Genomic DNA, 21,597 nt, shown 5'->3' with positions numbered 1-21,597 from the left:
TGCTGGCCTTCGCACTTTGTAACCCAAAAATGAGAAAAAAAGTTGTTTGTTTCCACCCACCACTTGCAACAAGACAAATGTAAATAATGGCAGTATTCAGCATAAGTCTTCACCCCAAGATATTGTCTGTCATGAAAATATTTCATTTTTCTATTTATCCACAGCAAAGTCACATTTTCTTTGAGTTGACCATTAGGAGAAATTAATATTTGTTCTATTATGCATACTCATCAGATTGTTTGTGTATGAATGTAGCTCCCTAGTCAATTCTATAGGGTAAAAAAAGGAAAGGAGTTCACAATCAGTACTCATCAGTGTAGTGTCTTCATATATCTGTTTGATGCTAAGCCACAAGATCCCCTCAGCCACTAGATAATTGCTTTTCATGTGTTTTATAATATTATCTGGTGCACTAACCAGTTATAAATTCTGCTTCTAACCTATTTCATTCATCTGGTACTGTTTAACAAAATCTTGAAATATCTACGAAAATAGAAATGTTCCTAGTTAGTAATTTATTTCATGATAACCATCTGAAAAACAAACTAGACAATGCTTAATATTTCTGATGTATCATCACACACACAAGGTGTGTTTGAAAAGAAATCGAACTTTTCAAATAGTACGCCAACCATCAGAGGGCGTATACTGTGGCTTACTGAAACAAAGGTGCAGTTGTCTCAGTGGGTGGGCAAAGGTTCTCCCTGTCCAATAAAAGCACCTATGAGTCTGTCAAAGTTATGATGCAGGCTGTGTTTTTTGATTTCAAAGCCATTGTCCATCAGGGATTTGTACCATGTGCTCAGATGGTAAACAAGGAAGTCTAACACGGAATCCTAGCATGCATGAGTGATGCTGTGTGCAGGAAGAGGCCTGAATTGTGAGAAAACTGTACCTGGATATTGCCTCATGACAAAGCACCAGCTCACGCATCACTCCTGATCCAGAGCTATCTAGCAAAACATCACATTATTGGCAGTAGAGGGGATTACTTTGATGGGCACAGTGCTTAAAATGTGCAAGAACAAAAAATGGCGTCTTGAACACACCTTTTAGATCTTCCAACAGATATTTGTGCAGGTTTCCTTTATCATTGTTCTCATATCTATTTTTGTATTCCTAACTTTATTAGCATACTTGCATTTTCTGCTACTGTCAGAACATCAATTCCGATTTCAGAGCCACTAGGTTCTGCTGCATACAGTGATTGACACTCCTATATACAAACTGGTTCATGTATCTGGCAATGTGTCATACCGTTCTGTCTACAGCTACATCCATATCATGTAAACCACAAATAAGTGCACAGCAGAGGGTGCTTTTCATGGTACTTGCTATTGAGGCTTCTTCCTGTTCCATCCACAACTGGAATACAGGAAAGATGCCTGTTTAAATGTCTCTGCCTATGCTATAATTAATTTATATCTTGTCCTCATGATCTCTACAGGAGCAATACAAAAAGGGCTGCAGCATACCCCTACGATAATTATTTAAAGCTATTTCTTGAATGAGATTTTCACTCTGCAGCAGAATGTCCTCTGATATGAAACTTTCTAGCAGATTAAAACTGTGCGTCAGACTGAGACTCGAACTCTGGACCTTTGCCTTTCGCGGGCAAGTGCTCTACCAACTGAGCTACCCAAGCATGACTCACGACCCACCCTCACATCTTTACTTTTGCCAGTACCTCGCCTCCTACCTACCAGGAGTGCTAGTTCTGCAAGGTTGGTTGGTTGGGTTAAAAGAAGTGGGGGGGGGGGGGGGGGGGGGGGCAAACTGCTAGGCCATCATTCCCTTGTTCCGATTAAAACAATGCCACAAGGGTGAGAGTAAAAAGAAAATGACACTCCTGACACATACAGGGAGGAAGGAAAAATCACAAAATGACAGAAGGGCAACAAACACTATAATAGACAAAAGAGGACAAGAAAACCACAGAGAGGCCCAAGAATCAGATAGAAGACATTAAAACAAGAAGCAGATTACCCGGCTGGCTGACCACGAGAATAAAAAGGAGAAGCCAGTGACTCTGCAACACATTAAAACCTCCAGCCTAAAAGTACTAGGGTGGACGACACAGAGGGACCAAGGACATGTGCTAAAACTTAGATCAAATGATAAAACTCACCCTCACACATAAAACGTAAAACCAAGTCTGCCGATGAGGCATTGTCTGCTAAAATCGAGGATAGCAAGTCCGGCAACTGAAGATGATGTCGCAGGGCAGCCAAAGTAGGACAGTGCAGAAAAATATGGGCCACTGTCAACCGGGCACTGCACCAACACTGAGGTGCAGAAGGTAGCTGTGGGTCGCCCATGTGTGGCCAAAGCAGAGCCAGCAGAGAATCGCTAAGTTCCTGCGAGAGGCCCTCATTGACAACTTCCACACAGTCGTAGTCTCCTTAATGGCTCACAGTGTGTTGTGCTCACTGAGATTATGCCATTCCATCTCCCAAAGCTAAAAATCCTTGCGGCGTTATAACGAACGCAGGTGAGTTACGAGGGGTGCCGATCTCCAGAAGCAGTTTCCATGTAGCCTGTTGGCAAGTTCATTTTCTAGAATTCTGATGTGACGTAGGGTCCAGACACACACAACTGAACCGTTTCAGGACATAGATGGACTCCTGGATGGTTGCTACCAAAGGCAATAGCTTGGAGGCTGCTCAATGAGTCAGTACACAGGAGAAATGACTTGCCAGGGCATGAGCGGATGTGCTCAAGAGCACGAGATATGGCCACCAGCTCTGCAGTGAAAACACTGCAGCCATCTGGCAAGGAGCACTGTTCAATATGTCCCCCATGAACATATGCGAAGCCAGCGTGACCATCAGCCATAGAGCCGTCGGTGTAAATCACTTCATGGCCCCGGTACATGTCAAGAATTGAGAGGAAGTGACAGCGGAGAGCCGCAGGGTTAACTGAGTCCTTAGGTCCAGGTGAAGCTGCGACATAGGTTTACACCATGGAAGTGTACGTAAATGGACATTGAGCAGAGGTGGTAAAGGGAAGGACTCCAGTTCAGGCAGAAGGGACCAGATGCGAACCACAATTGGAAGCCCAGACTTGGGCCGCCAATGCGGGAGATGAACTGCCGTGGTTGGGAAAAGGAGAGAGTAATTAGCATGCTCAAGAGAGTTACAAATGTGTGCAATGTAACTGACGAGCATGTCTGGCCTGCAATGGAGGGACTCCAGCCTCCACCAGTACGCTGGTCACTGAACTCATCCTAAAAACTCCTGTTGCTAGTCGAACTCCGCAGTGGTGCATTGGGTTGAGTAAATGCAACCCTGAGGGCACCGCCGAACCATGAACCACACTCAAGGAGGGATTGAACAAGACCTCTGTAGAACTGCAGCAGCATGGAACGATCTGCACCCTAGCTGGTGTTGCTCAGGCAGCAGAGGGCACTGAGGTGCTGCCAACACTTCCGCTTAAGCTGACAAAGGCGAGCAAGCCAAGTCAATCGAGCGACAAAAACCAGTCCTAAGAATTGATATGCTTTCACTACAGTGAGTGGATCCGTCATTAAGGTAAAGTTCTGGTTCTGGATGAATGGTATGACGCCGGCAGAAGCGCACGACACACGAGTTCATGGCTGAAATCTGGAAGTCGTGGGCTAGAGCCCATGACTGCGCCTTGTGGATGGCTCCCTGCAGGTACTGCTCAGCAACACCAGTACTAGAGCAGCAGTACAAAATGCAGAAGTTGTCTGCATACAGAGATGGTGAGACAGATGGCCCTACAGCTGCTGCTAGACCGTTAATGGCCGCTAAACATAGAGAGACACTGAATAGAAAGCCCCGTGGGACTCCATTCTCCTGGATATTGGGGGGAACTATGAGAGGCACCAACTTGGACGTAGAAAGTATGAAGTGAAAGGAAGTTTTGGATAAAAAACGGGAGGGGGGTCCCGGAGACCCCACCCATATAAAGTGCAAAGGATATAATGCCATGTTGTGTCATACGCTTTCCGTATATCAAAAAAGATGGCAACCAAGTGCTGGCGCCTGGAAAAAGCTGTTCGGATGGCAGACTCAAGGGACACAAGATCATCAGTGGTAGAATGACCCTGGCGGAAACTGCCCTCGCATGGAGCCAATAGGCCCTGTGACTTCAGGAGTCAGTACAACCGCTGACTTACCACATGTTCTAACAGCTTACAAAGAAAGTTGGTAAGGCTGATGGGCTGATAGCTATCCACACCGAGTGGATTTTTACCAGCTTTGAGCACTGGAATGATGGTGCTCTCCCGCCATTTGCGATGGAAAGTCATCATTGCACCAGATCTCATTGAAGATGATGATGAGATGTCGCTTGTAGTCGGACGAGAGATGTTAAATCATCTGACTGTTGATCTGAACTGGCCCAAGAGCTGTATCGGGGCAATGTGCAAGGGCGCTGGGAAGCTCCCACTCTATAAATGGGCCGTTATAGGGTTCACTGTGGCGAGCAGTGAATGAGGGGACCTTCCCTTCCATCTGTGGTTTGAGAGTGCGAAAGGCTGGGGGGTAATTCTCCGATGCAGAGGCTTGAGATTAGTGCTCAGCAAAGTGCTAGGCAATCGCGTTCGCATTGGTAGATAACACGCCATTTATATTAATGCCAGGGACACCTGTTGGGGTCTGGTACCCAAAAACTCGTCTGATCTTCAACCGTGCTTGGGAAGATGATGCATGGCAGCCAATGATCAAGACATACCTCTCTCAACACTCCTGTTTCCGTCTTTTTATAAGCTGGCAAATGCGGGCACAGAGCTGTTTGAAAACTATTAAGTGCACCATGGAAAGGTGCCACTTCTGTCACTGTAGAGCCCGCCTACGCTCTTTAATGGCCTCACAAATTTCCAGTGACCACCAAGGTACAGTATTTCGTCGGGGGCACCTCTAAGAACAATGGATCACATTTTCCGCCACAGAAACGATCGTTCTAGTGATCCGCTCAACCACCACATTGATGGTACCATGAGCAGGAGATTCAGCCGTGACAGCAGAGGTAAAAGCTTCCTAGTCTGCCTTGTTTAAAGCCCATCTGGGTAGACAACTGGGGCAATGGCACCGGGAGAGTGACAGGAAGATGCGAAAGTGGTCACTACCGCACAAGTCATCATGGCCTCTTCAGTGGACAGATGCGAGGAGTCCTGGGCTGCAAATGGATAAATCAATGGCTGAGGAAGTAGTATAAGATGTGTGGAGGCCCCAGTATTTAGGAGGCAGAAGTCGAGCTGAGACAGTAAATTTTCGACATCTCTACCTCAGCCAGTAAGTACGGTGCCACTCCACAAGAGGTTATGGGCGTAAAAATCTCCTAAAAGTAGGAAAGGTTTTGGGAGTTGATCGATCAGTGCAGCCAAAACGTTCAGGGGTAGTGCACCATCTGGAGGAAGATATACGTTGAAGACAGTTATTTCCTGCATTGTCCTTGTCCTGACAGCCACAGCTTCAAGAGGGGTTTAAAGGGGCAAAGTTTCACTACATACCGAGTTCAGGACATAGACACAAACTCCACCTGACATTCTATTATAGTTGCTACGGTTCTTGTAACATCCCCTATAGCCGCGGTGGGCAGGGGTCCGCATTGCCAGGAACCAGGTTTCCTGGAGGGCAATGCAGAAAGCAGGTGTAAGGCTTAACAGTTGCCATAGCTCTGCCAGGCAGTGGGAAAATCCGCCACAATTCCACTGGAGGATGACGTGATTGTAAGGCTGGAAAGGCATGAACTCTCAAGGAGGCAGTTTATGCCTCAGGGTCACCGGCTGCCACAGACTTAGTTCCTGAGCAGTCCATAACCACTGTGTCGTGACGGTTCGGCGAGATCTAGGTCGTCAGTGGACACCAGAATCTCCACCTCATCCTCAGATGCATAGCTTGTAGGTAGCGATGGTGTCGGTGCCACCGAAATTCCTTGTTCTTGGGAGTCTTCTTTTTGGATTTCTCTCACTGCTCCTTGGGTTTCTCTGGCTGAGAGGGCTTTACTGATTCATTTCCTGGGAGTGAAGAGGATCGTGAAGCCCTATGACCAGTTGCTTTTGGGCACTTCAGCCACTGGCAGGAGTCATCTTTCCCACTAGTGAAAACCTGGGAGAGGAGGGACCTAAGGAGAGGAGCTGAAGAAGACTTTCGCTTCTCTGGCTGAGAAGTGGAGACTGATGTTCCCGATGGTTGTGGGGGTGGGGGTGGGAAGGGGCATTGCTCTCGTGAGGGTGCAACAGGGAGGGAAGTGCCACCCACCATCAAGGGGGCAGGTATAGTGTTACGGCTCTGAGAGCGGACTGAAATTGGTGGAACTGATGGGGCTACAACTGTTCTTGTAGCGGCGGTGTAAGAAGATGTCATTGGTACAGGAAGCAGATGTCCAAATTTCCTCTTAGCCTCGATGTAGGGCAGTCAGTCTATGGTCTTGTATTCCATGACTTTCCATTCTTTCTGGAGAACCTGTAGTCCGGTGTGCAAGGGGAATGGTGCTCTCTGCAGTTGACACAGATGGGAGGCAAGGCACATGAAGTACTGTGATGTGATAGACGTCCACAGTCGTGACATATGACACTGGAAGTACAGCGGGAAGACAGCACTTAAAGCCAAGATGAAGGCACCGGTGACTACTCGATTATCCTTTGGACCCCTACGTATGTGCCTCATCACTCTTAAGTTGGCATGCAGCTCGTCATCAGACTGCAAAAGAAGATCCCTGTGAAATACAATACCCTGGATCATATTTAAGCTCTTATGGGGTGTGATGGAAACAAACAGCCCCCAGCTTGTGACAGGTGAGTAGTGCCCATGACTGGGCAGAGAATGCTGTTTTTAACAAGACTGACTCGGATCGCATTTTGGACAATCCTTTCACCTCCCCAAACTCGTCCTCTAAATGATCCACTGCCGTCTGCTTCACGTCTGCTGTGCAGCGAGCTACCTTAATTTAAGTATTAACTGTATTTTTCTTACTTGTCACTTCTTCTTCCATGTGTATTTGCTTTTAGGAAGCTTTAATTGTCGGGTGCTACTAATAGTGTTCCATAGATTTCGTGTTTGTTTTGAATACAGTCAGAGAGAGTCCCTTTAGTCAGCCATAGTGCCAGTAGAGTCAGTGTCGTCGTAACTGCTGTCTGCTTCACGTCTGCTGTGCAGCGAGCTACCTTAATTTAAGTATTAACTGTATTTTTCTTGCTTGTCACTTCTTCTTCCATGTGTATTTGCTTTTAGGAAGCTTTAATTGTCGAGTGCTATTAATAGTTCCATAGATTTCGTGTTTGTTTTGAACACAGTCAGAGAGTCCCTTTAGTCAACCATAGTGCCAGTAGTGCCAGTGTTTGTTTTCAATACAGTCCAGAGACAGGTGGTGCTATTTTCATTGTTTTCTACAAGAAGTGCCAAGCAACCACAGTTTAGTGAATAAACAGCCACCTTTAGTGAATTAGCAGTCTAGTTAAAGGTTGATTAACTCTCTTCAGTAAATTGATTCCTTAGGATGGATAGGATGTGTGACTGCTGTGTACGGATGCAGGAGGAGCTGGCCACTGTTCGCGAACAGCTGAGCGTGTTGATGGCCGCGGTCAGCCGTCTTCAGGCTGCTGCCTCGGAGTGTAGCGGCAGTGGGGAGTCTGGTGCGTCGCAAGGTACACCCCAGGTGTTACATGCTTCACCCACTGTCCCTGCTGTCGAGACATCTTCGCATGTACTGGGTGCGGTTGGGCCACCCTCTCCCCAAGGGGAGTGGCGGGTTCAGCGGCGTTCACGGCGCACGAGGCGGAGGGTCAATGTGGAGGCTGGCCGTGTGGCATCGCCCGCTCTGCCTGTGAGTGGACATGTGGCTGCTCCTTCAGCAAGGTCCGAGCAGGCACACGGGGGGAAGGGTTTATTAGTAATTGGGAGCTCCAACGTTAGGCGGGTGATGGAGCCCCTTAGGGAAATAGCGGGTAGGTCGGGGAAGAAGGCCAGTGTTCACTCTGTCTGCTTGCCGGGGGGTCTCATCCGAGATGTGGAGGAGGCCCTACTGGCGGCGATAGAGAGCACTGGGTGCACCCGAATGCAAATTGTTGCTCATGTCGGCACCAATGACTCCTGCCGTCTGGGTTCAGAGGTCATCCTCAGTTCGTACAGGCGGTTGGCGGAATTGGTGAAGGCAGAAAGCCTCACTCGCAGGGTGAAATAAGAGCTAACTATTTGTAGTATCGTTCCCAGAACCGATCGCGGTCCTCTGCTTTGGAGCCGAGTGGAAGGCTTAAACCAGAGGCTTAGACGATTCTGCGGAGATCTGGGGTGCAAATTTCTCGACCTCCGCTATCGGGTGGAGAAATGTAGGGTCCCCCTGAATAGGTCAGGCGTGCACTACACACCGGAAGCGGCTACAAGGGTAGCGGAGTACGTGTGGAATGCACATGGGGGTTTTTTTGGTTAGATACTTCCCTCCCTAGGCCCGACAAGACGCTTCCTGAGACGCGGCAAGGTAGGAGTAGGCAAAATGCAACAGGGAATAACAATATTAATGTGCTAATAGTAAACTGCAGGAGCGTCTACAGAAAGGTCCCAGAACTGCTCTCATTAATAAACGGTCACAACGCCCATATAGTACTAGGAACAGAAAGTTGGCTGAAACCAGACGTAAACAGTAATGAAATCCTAAACTCAGATTGGAATGTATACCGCAGAGACAGGCTGGACAGTGAAGGGGAAGGCGTGTTTATAGCGATAAGAAGTGCAATAGTATCGAAGGAAATTGATGGAGATCTGAAATGTGAAATGATTTGGGTGAAGGTCACGGTGAAAGCAGGCTCAGACATGGTAATTGGATGTCTCTATAGGCCCCCTGGCTCAGCAGCTGTTGTGGCTGAGCACCTGAAGGATAATTTGGAAAATACACTCCTGGAAATGGAAAAAAGAACACATTGACACCGGTGTGTCAGACCCACCATACTTGCTCCGGACACTGCAAGAGGGCTGTACAAGCAATGATCACACGCACGGCACAGCGGACACACCAGGAACCGCGGTGTTGGCCGTCGAATGGCGCTAGCTGCGCAGCATTTGTGCACCGCCGCCGTCAGTGTCAGCCAGTTTGCCGTGGCATACGGAGCTCCATCGCAGTCTTTAACACTGGTAGCATGCCACGACAGTGTGGACGTGAACCGTATGTGCAGTTGACGGACTTTGAGCGAGGGCGTATAGTGGGCATGCGGGAGGCCGGGTGGACGTACCGCCGAATTGCTCAACACGTGGGGCGTGAGGTCTCCACAGTACATCGATGTTGTCGCCAGTGGTCGGCGGAAGGTGCACGTGCCCGTCGACCTGGGACCGGACCGCAGCGACGCACGGATGCACGCCAAGACCGTAGGATCCCACGCAGTGCCGTAGGGGACCGCACCGCCACTTCCCAGCAAATTAGGGACACTGTTGCTCCTGGGGTATCGGCGAGGACCATTCGCAACCGTCTCCATGAAGCTGGGCAACGGTCCCGCACACCATTAGGCCGTCTTCCGCTCACGCCCCAACATCGTGCAGCCCGCCTCCAGTGGTGTCGCGACAGGCGTGAATGGAGGGACGAATGGAGACGTGTCGTCTTCAGCGATGAGAGTCGCTTCTGCCTTGGTGCCAATGATGGTCGTATGGGTGTTTGGCGCCGTGCAGGTGAGCGCCACAATCAGGACTGGATACGACCGAGGCACACAGGGCCAACACCCGGCATCATGGTGTGGGGAGCGATCTCCTACACTGGCCGTACACCACTGGTGATCGTCGAGGGGACACTGAATAGTGCACGGTACATCCAAACCGTCATCGAACCCATCTTTCTACCATTCCTAGACCGGCAAGGGAACTTGCTGTTCCAACAGGACAATGCACGTCCGCATGTATCCCGTGCCACCCAACGTGCTCTAGAAGGTGTAAGTCAACTACCCTGGCCAGCAAGATCTCCGGATCTGTCCCCCATTGAGCATGTTTGGGACTGGATGAAGCGTCGTCTCACGCGGTCTGCACGTCCAGCACGAACGCTGGTCCAACTGAGGCGCCAGGTGGAAATGGCATGGCAAGCCGTTCCACAGGACTACATCCAGCATCTCTACGATCGTCTCCATGGGAGAATAGCAGCTTGCATTGCTGCGAAAGGTGGATATACACTGTACTAGTGCCGACATTGTGCATGCTCTGTTGCCTGTGTCTATGTGCCTGTGGTTCTGTCAGTGTGATCATGTGATGTATCTGACCCCAGGAATGTGTCAATAAAGTTTCCCCTTCCTGGGACAATGAATTCACGGTGTTCTTATTTCAATTTCCAGGAGTGTATTTCGAGTAGATTTCCCCACCATGTTATAGATCTGGGTGGAGATTTTAATTTGCCGGATATAGACTGGGAGACTCAGACGTTCATAACGGGTGGCAGGGACAAAGAATCCAGTGAAATTTTTTTAAGTGCTTTATCTGAAAACTACCTTGAGCAGTTAAACAGAGAACCGACTCGTGGCGATAACATATTAGACCTTCTGGTGACAGACAGACCCGAACTATTTGAAAAAGTTAACGCAGAACAGGGAATCAGCGATCATAAAGCGGTTACGGCATCGATGATTTCAGCCGTAAATAGGAATATCAAAAAGGGTAGGAAGAATTTTCTGTTTAGAAAAAGTGACAAAAAGCAGATTTCAGAGTACCTGTTGGCTCAACACAAAAGTTTTGTCTCAAGTACAGATAGTGTTGAGGATCAGTGGACAAAGTTCAAAACCGTCGTACATAATGCGTTAGATGAGTATGTGCCAAGCAAGATCGTAAGAGATGGAAAAGAGCCACTGTGGTACAACAACCGAGTTAGAAAACTGCTGCGGAAGCAAAGGGAACTTCACAGCAAACATAAACATAGCCAAAGCCTTGCAGACAAACAAAAATTACGCGAAGCGAAATGTAGTGTGAGGAGGGCTATGCGAGAGGCGTTCAATGAATTCGAAAGCAAAGTTCTATGTACTGACTTGCAGAAAATCCTAAGAAATTTTGGTCTTATGTCAAAGCGGTAGGTGGATCAAAACAAAATGTCTAGACACTCTGTGACCAAAATGGTACTGAAACAGAGGATGACAGACTAAAGGCCGAAATACTAAATGTCTTTTTCCAAAGTTGTTTCACAGAGGAAGATTGCACTGTAGTTCCTTCTCTAGATTGTCGCACAGATGACAAAATGGTAGATATTGAAATAGACGACAGAGGGATAGAGAAACAATTAAAATCGCTCAAAAGTGGAAAGGCCTCTGGACCTGATGGGATACCAGTTCAATTTTACACAGAGTACGCGAAGGAACTTGCCCCCCTTCTTGCAGCGGTGTACCGTAGGTCTCTAGAAGAGCGTAGCGTTCCAAAGGATTGGAAAAGGGCACAGGTCATCCCCGTTTTCAAGAAGGGACGTCGAGCAGATGTGCAGAACTATAGACCTATATCTCTAACGTCGATCAGTTGTAGAATTTTGGAACACGTATTGTGTTCGAGTATAATGACTTTTCTGGAGACTAGAAATCTACTCTGTAGGAATCAGCATGGGTTTCGAAAAAGACGGTCATGTGAAACCCAGCTCGCGCTATTCGTCCACGAGACTCAGAGGGCCATAGACACGGGTTCACAGGTAGATGCCGTGTTTCTTGACTTCCGCAAGGCGTTCGATACAGTTCCCCACAGTCGTTTAATGAACAAAGTAAGAGCATATGGACTACCAGACCAATTGTGTGATTGGATTGAGGAGTTCCTAGATAACAGGACACAGCATGTCATTCTCAATGGAGAGAAGTCTTCCGAAGTAAGAGTGATTTCAGGTGTGCCGCAGGGGAGTGTCATAGGACCGTTGCTATTCACAATATACATAAATGACCTTGTGGATGACATCGGAAGTTCACTGAGGCTTTTTGCGGATGATGCTGTGGTCTATCGAGAGGTTGTAACAGTGGAAAATTGTACTGAAATGCAGGAGGATCTGCAGCGAATTGACGCATGGTGCAGGGAATGGCAATTGAATCTCAATGTAGACAAGTGTAATGTGCTGTGAATACACAGAAAGATAGATCCTTTATCATTTAGCTACAAAATAGCAGGTCAGCAACTGGAAGCAGTTAATACCATAAATTATCTGGGAGTACGCATTAGGAGTGATTTAAAATGGAATGATCATATAATGTTGATCGTCGGTAAAGCAGATGCCAGACTGAGATTCATTGGAAGAATCCTAAGGAAATGCAATCCGAAAACAAAGGAAGTAGGTTACAGTACGCTTGTTCGCCCACTGCTTGAATACTGCTCAGCAGTGTGGGATCGGTACCAGATAGGGTTGATAGAAGATATAGAGAAGATCCAACAGAGAGCAGCGCGCTTCGTTACAGGATCATTTAGTAATCGCGAAAGCGTTACGGAGATAATAGATAAACTCCAGTGGAAGACTCTGCAGGAGAGACGCTCAGTAGCTCGATACGGGCTTTTGTCAAAGTTTCGAGAACATACCTTCACCGAAGAGTCAAGCAGTATATTGCTCCCTCCTACGTATATCTCGCGAAGAGACCATGAGGATAAAATCAGAGAGATTAGAGCCCACACAGAAGCATACCGACAATCGTTCTTTCCACGAACAATACGAGACTGGAACAGAAGGGAGAACCGATAGAGGTACTCAAGGTACCCTCCGCCACACACCGTCAGGTGGCTTGCGGAGTATGGATGTAGATGTAGATAAACTGAGGCTTCATCGACATGAAGGAGGCCCCATCAGCTCTCGTACATATGAGGTACCGAAGCGAATATTTGCTTCCATCCTTAGCGTGGCATTCCTCCCATAACGTGACCAGGGAAGGGAACGATTTGGGGTCGTATGTCTTCACATTGTAGTTAGAGCTCGACTGCTTCGAGAATGCCGGCATTGGGTCACCAGCAATAGATGACATAGTACGGTTCATGGAGTGTCGTCTGCCCTGATGCCACCCATTCCAACCAGGGGCCCACCCCACGGGCACCACCAACCCGCAGCAAAGGCCACCTGCAGGACGGCCATTGCCAGGAGTCCCAATGCCCCAAGGTGACGGGCATCTACTCCTTGACACATGTGGGGAGTTAACGGCGCACGCATCAGCAGAGCACTCCCTATGTAGTCAGTGGGCTGCAACCAACAGGATACATGGCGGCCCCACCACAACGGACTGGCTACCGTGCTGGATATGAGGTGCAAAGAAGTCCATGGTCACCATCGGTGCAGAAACGGACACTGCATAGTGGATGGAGGAAAACCCACCCAGGAAGGTGTTCTCGCCCAAGAGACAGAGAATGGGTGGAACAGTTCTGCAAGTTTCACAGGTGAGCTTCTGTGAAGTTTGGAAGGTAGGAGGTGAGGTACTGGCAGTAGTAAAGCTGGAGGGAGGGTTGTGAGTCGTGATTGGGTAGCTCAGTTGGTAGAGCACTTGCTCACGAAAGGCAAAGGTCCTGAGTTCGAGTCTCAGTCTGGCACACAGTTTTAATTTGCCAGAAAGTTTCATATTTCTTGAATCTTTTTAGCAGGCTTTCTTGGGATAGTTTGTCTCTTTCTTCAAGTGTCTGCCAGTTCAGTTTCATCATCTTCTCTGCCACAACACTTTGCCAAGGGTCAAACAAACTTGTGACAATTTGTGCCGCCCTTTCGTCCTATTTGATACAGTTGCCACGCACTTGAGCTATAATCTAGGCTGGGTTGCACAAGTGATTTGTATGCAGTTTCCTTTGTGGACCGATTGTGTTTCCCTAGTATTCTAACAATAAACCAAAGTCTGTTTGATTTACCTACAACTGATCCTATGTGATTGTAATATCCCTACTAAAGTGTTACACCCATGTATTTGTACTTTACCAATTCCAATTGTGTCTTGTTCACACTGTAGTCATAGGATACTACATTTTTACATTTTACGAAATGCTCAAATTTACATTATTGGATTTTTAAAGCAAGCTGCCAATCTTTGCACCACTTTGAAATCTTATCAAGGAAGCTATGATCCCCATTGAAAATTTCCTCTGCAGGCGGGGGCAAAACATTGGGTCTTAATGGAATATCCATCCAAGCACAACATAATAGCCCGGAATATTTTATCCCTGTCCTGTCCTCTGACAGCACCTGTAAGGTGACGTCACAATAAACAGACTCAAATATATACTCTTTATGATAAATTTTCCATTATAGTACTAAGAGGTCGAGGTACACATGCAGATCAACAGTTATTCCAAGGAGAGGTTCCTCCTGCCTAGCTTCCAACACAGAATACACACTTGTGTGGGGTTTAAATTAAAGTACTTCATTACACACGTGCATAACAATAAAAACATAATACAAGAAGGGTTTTGAAAATAATGTAATACTTGTTGTTCAAATACTGTCCACAACAAGCAACAAATAACACAAACGATAACTAGAGTCACTGAAATTTTAAAAAATTCTGGGTATTGCTGATAAAGGTTATAATGGCTCATTATCTTTGATTATTTAACTACTGCACCTCATGCATAACAATAATGTGAAAACTTACATGATGCTCAGAGTCATCCATATCCAAGTGTAGCTCTGGTTCTTCTTTTTTATCAAGACAGGGGTTGTGAACTGATAATGGATCTTGAGGAAACTGAGAAAAGAAAATATTTACTGATTTAAAGCTTGCACATATACTTTTCTATCTAATTGCTTGCCTGTCGCACAAGAGGATTTGTGGAGGGGGGAAAATATTTATGTTTTCAAACACAGTTAACATAAAAGATAAGACAACTGACAGACCAATGATCTTATAATTAACACATAAGCCCTAAAGAGCAGGAAAACTGGATATGATATACATGCATCTGATATCGAAGTTTCATTTACTCTGAAACCTGTCAAGTGAGAAGACACCTTCTATCAAATATCAAGAGCATACATTTCTTCTCACCAAGCAGCAGGTGGTATACACAAAACAGACACTGTATGACAGACTATATGTTGCCCTTAATTTTGCAAATGAGACTTGTTACAGTGAATAGTTGATTCAGAAACAATTTGTTAATGCTATGTCCATTTCATTTCTGTAAAAAAAAAACACCACACACACATACACGTCATGAAAACTTTCTACATCTAACAAATACCACTGTCAAGGCACTGATATGGTGAAAATTATGGGAGTTTTAACTATGATACAGTGTACTGACATTACAAATCAAAAATTTCTGTTGTGAAAACTAAACACACTTTGGTTGCACCACTTGGATGCTTTCATTAGTCATAGAAGACAGCTCATGTAAATTATATCTCAGCACCAATCATCATCATCATCATCATCATCGTAACCGCGTCCAGAACGATCGCTGGGTTGCCAAGAACAAAGCGCGGTGGGACCAAACGGGAGTCACCCGCAAACAAACAAACAGGAAAGGACGGACACGAACAATGACGGACGACTGAGCAAGACCTTACAAACAACAACATTCAAGAAGCAACGGGGTCACAAGCAAATACTTCATGAATCCACAACATCCACTTGTACATGGAAACAAAGTAAAGTAAACACGCTGTCTGTAGTAGGCGAGGTGTCGACAGACTCATGCGAATATCAGATTGCCTCGCTGAGAAATAGGCAGGGACTTAAATACATGATAGGGTACATCGCTTTTGGTAGCTGGGACCAAGTGCTCCATCATGGCACCCTCACATTATATGCAGGCCAGGAGCGTGCGTAGTAACAGCTTACGGCGCGACGGCTGCACAGACCTCTAGCGGAAATCAAGGTCCATGCCATCTAGCACGGATACGAAACCGGATCCTTCCACCCTGAAAGTTGCGTGTAGGGGCGGAAATTCCCCGAACAGTGCCGATGTGGGCGGCAGATGGGAGAAGACCAGGGATCGTCAACCACCGTTGGTGGGGAGGAAGGGATGTCCGAGGTGTCCATGATGGCCGGCCCAGAGGCCAGGGCAGCGGAGGGAGCCGCCGATCCATCCAGGGGCGGGGAGGGCCGGCAGCAGGCCCGCAGTGAGGCAGCAACTGGGGGCAGTGACGGTGAATCGAGGACCATGTCTGTACCCGCAGGAGGTAGCGGAGGAGGAGGACAGGGTATATACGTGAACAAGGAAAAAAAATTCCCGGGCTTTTCTCGGTTAAAAATACACTTTCTCCCAGGTGAAAACACACTTTTTCCATGTTAAGTGACAGTACATTTTCCCTGCAAAACTTATCAATTCTTTGAATAGTTATGGTTTTATACACGGGGGCTGAATTTCCCGACACTTTAGAAAATGAAACTCAGGGACAAAGACACATTTTGGAAATATCTTTGCTGTGCAGCAACATGTACGCTGTGTATTTTTGTATTACGAAAGAATTCATTGGAATTCCACCAAACATCGCGTGCTACTTTCTGAATCATTGAAATTGAGATTGCGTTGTGCTTTTGTAAGCCAGTCATAGCTCATGTAAACCAGTCATAGCTCATGTCACGTGATCTCGCTAGCCAGTGACAGTAGATATTCAGAGCACAGTGACTTAAGTAGCACGAACACACAAACAGGGAAAGTTAATAGTTTAAATTAACATACATAGTGTTGCTACAACAAAAGCAAAACTTTCACATATAATATTTGTCTCTAAGGTTAATAAGCTGCAAGAGAAGCTAAGCTTTCGCATATAATGTTTTACCTTTTTTGCGCGTTACACTTTACGATACATCACACAAATGTCGCAGTAAAATTTTTAATAATGAAATAAATGTCTGATCTTCAGGGTTCGAAATTCTTCTAAATGGCTCATCATCAAAGAGTTGATTTTTAAATGAGAGTCAAATGCTCTGTGATTTAAGAAATTCATGGTACATTCTCGCACGTAGTTAAACTTACGTAAAAGGAAAGTTATATTGAAAGTAACACTTTTCAAAGCACCATTCGCAATATTTTCCCACGGCCTGTTAGGAACAAATTCATTTCAGCATTTGCCAGAGAGCGCAGGTAACAGGTATCACTGCGCTTGCGCAGCTACCATGACGTAGGAAGCCCGCATGTACGTACGTGTAAAACATTAAAAGGTCATTCATTATGTGATAAAAGAAACAAGACATTAGAGGATACTGCAAGAGCATCGGAATTTCATAAACCATACAGAAATACATAATTCGGCTTAAAGTGTACATTCATATGTCCAGATTCCCAATGAAGTAGGCCTTGAACTGATATTGCGCTTTTCAGCAAGGTTTTCAGGATGTATATTTTCCTGCAGCACCAGTACTCATGTATATCATGTTTGGTTTTTTATTATGGCATCCCAATACCATATGTGCTAAAAGATGAAAACGTGCACTAGAAGTGCAGTGAACAGTTCAAACTAGCCAGTACTGTGGATTTAAACATTTCGTTTCAAATACATTGACTGCCTCTGTGGAAAAGGTTAATAGAAGTCAAATTTATTTAGCAAACAGACAAAAATAACTTCATTGTTCTGCAAGGTGATTAATGCTCGACTGTCAGAAAGGTGGAAATAAAATCTGAAACTAATAATGTATTTCAGCCTTCCGTTATTATGTGAATGTATTTTAATTTAATTGATAGTTCCCTGCCACAGATATCCGTTTTCTTTACATTTGACGTGAGAGGAAACGAAGGGAAACAGCAAAATCACTAAATGTAAACACGGGTCACATCATGCAGACTACCCACTATAACTCAGACTGCTCTGCACATCAGCACACAATTACATCTATTTTGTCACTGTCTGCTATATAAAACAAAATTGGCCTTTCTAACATTGCAGCAATTTTGTAACACACACTAAGTAAATGAAACTGCTTTGGCACAAATGGTGATTTTTATAACATGACAGAATATAAATCACGAAGTACCAATATCAAATGCCTATTAGGCCTACTACAAGCAAAAAGTTTTATGTTAGGAAACAGTTTCACATTTCACTCATACACATCAGTTTCTCAAGCACGAGATCGAAAAGTAGTATTACAAAACTTTTATATAAATTTGGAATCGTCTTATTCTTCCATAATTCGTGCGATGTCCCCGTTTCTCCTCCTTCCTCGTTCTAACAAACAATTTTGTCATCGCCAGTTCTGTAGCTATTCCTGCCACTGTCAAAATTTGTTCGCCGATTAACTTCAGTAACCCTTCCAGAATCACAGGTTTAGTCATCCCACGATTATTCTCCGGTTAGGTGTTGTTACACGTTCGTACAACATGTTTTTCACGTTACTTCCAAAATAGAACTAAAGCGGCTGCTAGCCGGGGACTGTGCAACTGGTCCTTACTAGTGTAGTGACCTGGCCAAAAATTTTCTGTCAAAATTTCATTTACTGAGTACACCGAGAAGATAGTACATAATCTTTCTCACCTGTTATTCCTGTTAGTCATTTATTTCTATTCTGGTAGTCTGAATCTATGGATTTCGATAGTATTTATAACAACACTGATTATTTGCAAACCCAATCAACCACATAATCAGACGGCGCTTGGCGTTCATCCATTCAGCTTTACTCTGCTCAGCTCATATAGCCCAGTCCCCTTTTGTCTGCGGAAAGTTTATTTCTAGATGTGACGAGGATTCTCCTGACAGAGACATCACGAACACTATGCACGCATTCAAAAATCAACTTATGATTCATCAGAAATCAACTTAAAATGTTTTCAAAAATGTTCAAAAACCAACAGGGATGCGTTTCAAAATCATATGAACAATCGATATACCAACGTGCACTGGATGCTAGGCGCTTTGTGAAACAAGTTTTTTTTACTCAAGAATATGAATTTGGCGCCCCCTTTTCTCAGGAGCATCTAGCTGCTTGCTGCGACTGCTTGCACTGCCAACAGCCACATTCCTGTAGTCAGAAGCAGGAGAATCTACTACTCAAACGTGACTCAACTGCGCATGAGCCCGCTTGTAACTGCTCAAACGAATCTAATGTAAACAGTTGTGACTTCACGCTCATCGGAGGCAATTTGTTGTTATGAAGCATTGCGTAGTCTTCCTAAAGCCTTTGACACATTTTGCTGTTGGCACACACTTGCATGAGCACTGTGTCGTCGTACATGGCGCATTTCCTTTGCAATTTATTTTCGTTTTTTTCTCTCGTTTATGTTTTATTGTTGAAGTGTTATTCTGCAGTAGCGGGATACAATAATATCCTTTGTTACAGTATCGGTTCTTACAAGTCAAAATTGCAAAAATTTAACAGAAAACTAAAACAATGAAAAATTTCCAGAATTCTAAAAAATTTCTGGGTTTTTCCCAGTTTTCTCCCGGATGAAAAAATTCCCATGTTTTTCCCGGATCTCCTGGTTGTACCGGGTCGTATACACCCTGTCTAGTGGTAATCAAGGTCCATGCCATCTGGCGCAGATACAAAACCTGCGGTACCAGATCCCTCGCCACTGAAACTTGCGTGTAGGGGCGGAAATGCCCCAAATGGTACCGATGTGGCCGGCAGATGGGAGAAGACCAGGGATCATCAACCGCTGTTGGTGGGTAGGAAGGGATGTCCGAGGTGACCATGACAGCCAACAGGGCAGCGGAGGGAGTCGCCGATCCACCCGGGGGCAGGGAGGGCTGGAGCAGGCCCACAGGGAGGCAGCAACTGGGGGCAGTGACGGCGACTCGAGGACCATGTCTGTACCCGCAGGAGGTAGCAGAGGAGGAGGAGGTGGCGGTGGGAACCCCGCAGGGGCAGGCGGTGGAGCTGGTTATGATGGCGATCCGAGTGCTCAAGCCAAGATCCCCATTCCCAGTAACATGCAATGTTCTACTGCCACACTGTAAACCAGTCACTGAAGTATGTCCAGAGCTTATGTTGACGGGGGACTGGCAGCACTTCCCAGTCCCCAGCTCAGGAATCTCGAAGTTGGCAAGCCCATAATCAGCAAACAAATGCTGAGGCCCTGAGGGCTGCGGAGATAAGGCAGACCAAGTGGCCCATGACAAAACACTGTACCAACACTAGGGATCATCTACCAATTAGCCACCACTCATAAAGAGTCTGAACAATGAATAATTGTGGAGGAGGTGGAGAAGATGCTGCAAGATGGTTATATTGAATCTTTAGGATGTTCCTGGTCCTCTCTGGTGGTCCTTGTGAAGAAGGACAGCACATGACACTTCTGCATCAACTACTGACAACTGAACAAAATTACAAAGAAATGCTTCTGTCCATCACCATGCACTGATGCGACCCTGGACTGCCTGAAAGGGGAAAATTATTTCTGAAGTATGAACATGCAGAATGGCTACTGGAAAAATGAAGTTGACAAAGCTGATCAGGAAAAGATTGCCCTCATAACTCATGATGGCCTCTATGAATTCAAAGTTATGTCACCTTACTTTTTAAAGCACCAGCTACCTTCAGACATGCTTTGACACCTTAAACAGATTATGTGCCTTTCTTACCTGGAAAAGACTGTCATTTTTTAAGACATTTGAAGAACATCTCAGTTGAGTGACAACAGTGCTGAAGTGTGTTCAGACTGCAGTCTCTGCCAGAATTCGAAACAGTGCCTTTTTATTATCAAAGAAATAAAAATCTTGGGACACCTACTGAATGACGTTGTAGTCAGTTCAGATATGAGCAATCACAAATTTTTCGACTCCTCAGCTGAATTCACTCATATCACTGGCAACTAATACAGGGCTGAATCAAGGCACATCCATCACCAGAACTACTGCAGGGAAACTGGAAAGTTGAAACGAGGTGCAAGAAAGATCTTTCCTTGCCATATAGGAGGTGCTAACATCTTCCCCAGTTCTAACATTGTATGATGAGAATACTGATATAGAACTTCACATCAACACTAGTGGTTTTAGGATGTGGGCAGTTCTAGTACAAAGGTGACAGCATATGTTTCCACAGTACTCTCAAAGTCTGAGAAGAACAACTCTGCAAATTGTGAAAGAGTGCCTTGCAGTTGTCTGGGCCATCAAGAAGTTCCACTTGTATTAATCTGGCAAACTAACATCATAAAGAATGCCAATGAAGACAGCATGTGCTCAATTATCTAAGGGAAATTTGGTACCACTCCCACCCACAACAGAATGTTTCCATTGAATTGGAATCTGCCTTTTGGGAAGGTTCCCAAAGTCAGCTAATGGGAATTGATGGACAAGAGACTGCACTGACTACCTCACCTGCAATGCTGCCGCCAAAGCTGTGCTAACTACTGAAGCTCTGCAAATTTCAATGTTCCTTGTAGAAGACGTCATCCTGAAGCATGGAGCACCCCATGTATTGATCTCTGATCATGGTAAAGCTCACCGGTTGACGTTAGTACCAGGGGTAATTTTACGTTGAAACATCAACTACAGGATGGTAACTGCCTACTATCCACAGATGAATGACCTCACAGAATGTTTTAGGGGGACAATGGCAGATATGCTCTTAATGTACGCTGATGTTGAAGAGAAAGACTGGAATACAGTACCACCCATCACGACATCCGCATACAATACGCCAAAGCAAAACACTCTTTCTGCTCCACAGACATGAGGCCAAAACAACAATTCATATACTTTTCCTGTTTCAACCAGAAAATACACAAGACGACTACATGAAACACATCAATAGGACCAAAAAAGCAAGGCAGTTGACTTGCATACAGACCCTGGATGCCC

General features: G+C 45.7%; 1 protein-coding gene across 1 annotated transcript in view; it reads right to left on the bottom strand.

Moving 5' to 3' along the window:
• LOC126484669 (uncharacterized) overlaps window positions 1–21,597 on the bottom strand; it is a 300,769-nt gene that overhangs the window by 267,060 nt on the left and 12,112 nt on the right. The window contains exon 3 of the mRNA XM_050108262.1: window positions 14,507–14,599. Coding sequence (XP_049964219.1) covers window positions 14,507–14,599 — 93 coding nt within the window. The remainder of the gene's footprint in view (window positions 1–14,506; window positions 14,600–21,597) is intronic.

The sequence above is a fragment of the Schistocerca serialis genome, chromosome 6 (assembly GCF_023864345.2).
Source record: "Schistocerca serialis cubense isolate TAMUIC-IGC-003099 chromosome 6, iqSchSeri2.2, whole genome shotgun sequence".
In the NCBI taxonomy this organism is placed as follows: domain Eukaryota; kingdom Metazoa; phylum Arthropoda; class Insecta; order Orthoptera; family Acrididae; genus Schistocerca; species Schistocerca serialis.
Note: the sequence above shows the minus strand (reverse complement) of the source record. Positions and strands in the feature narration are given on the sequence as shown.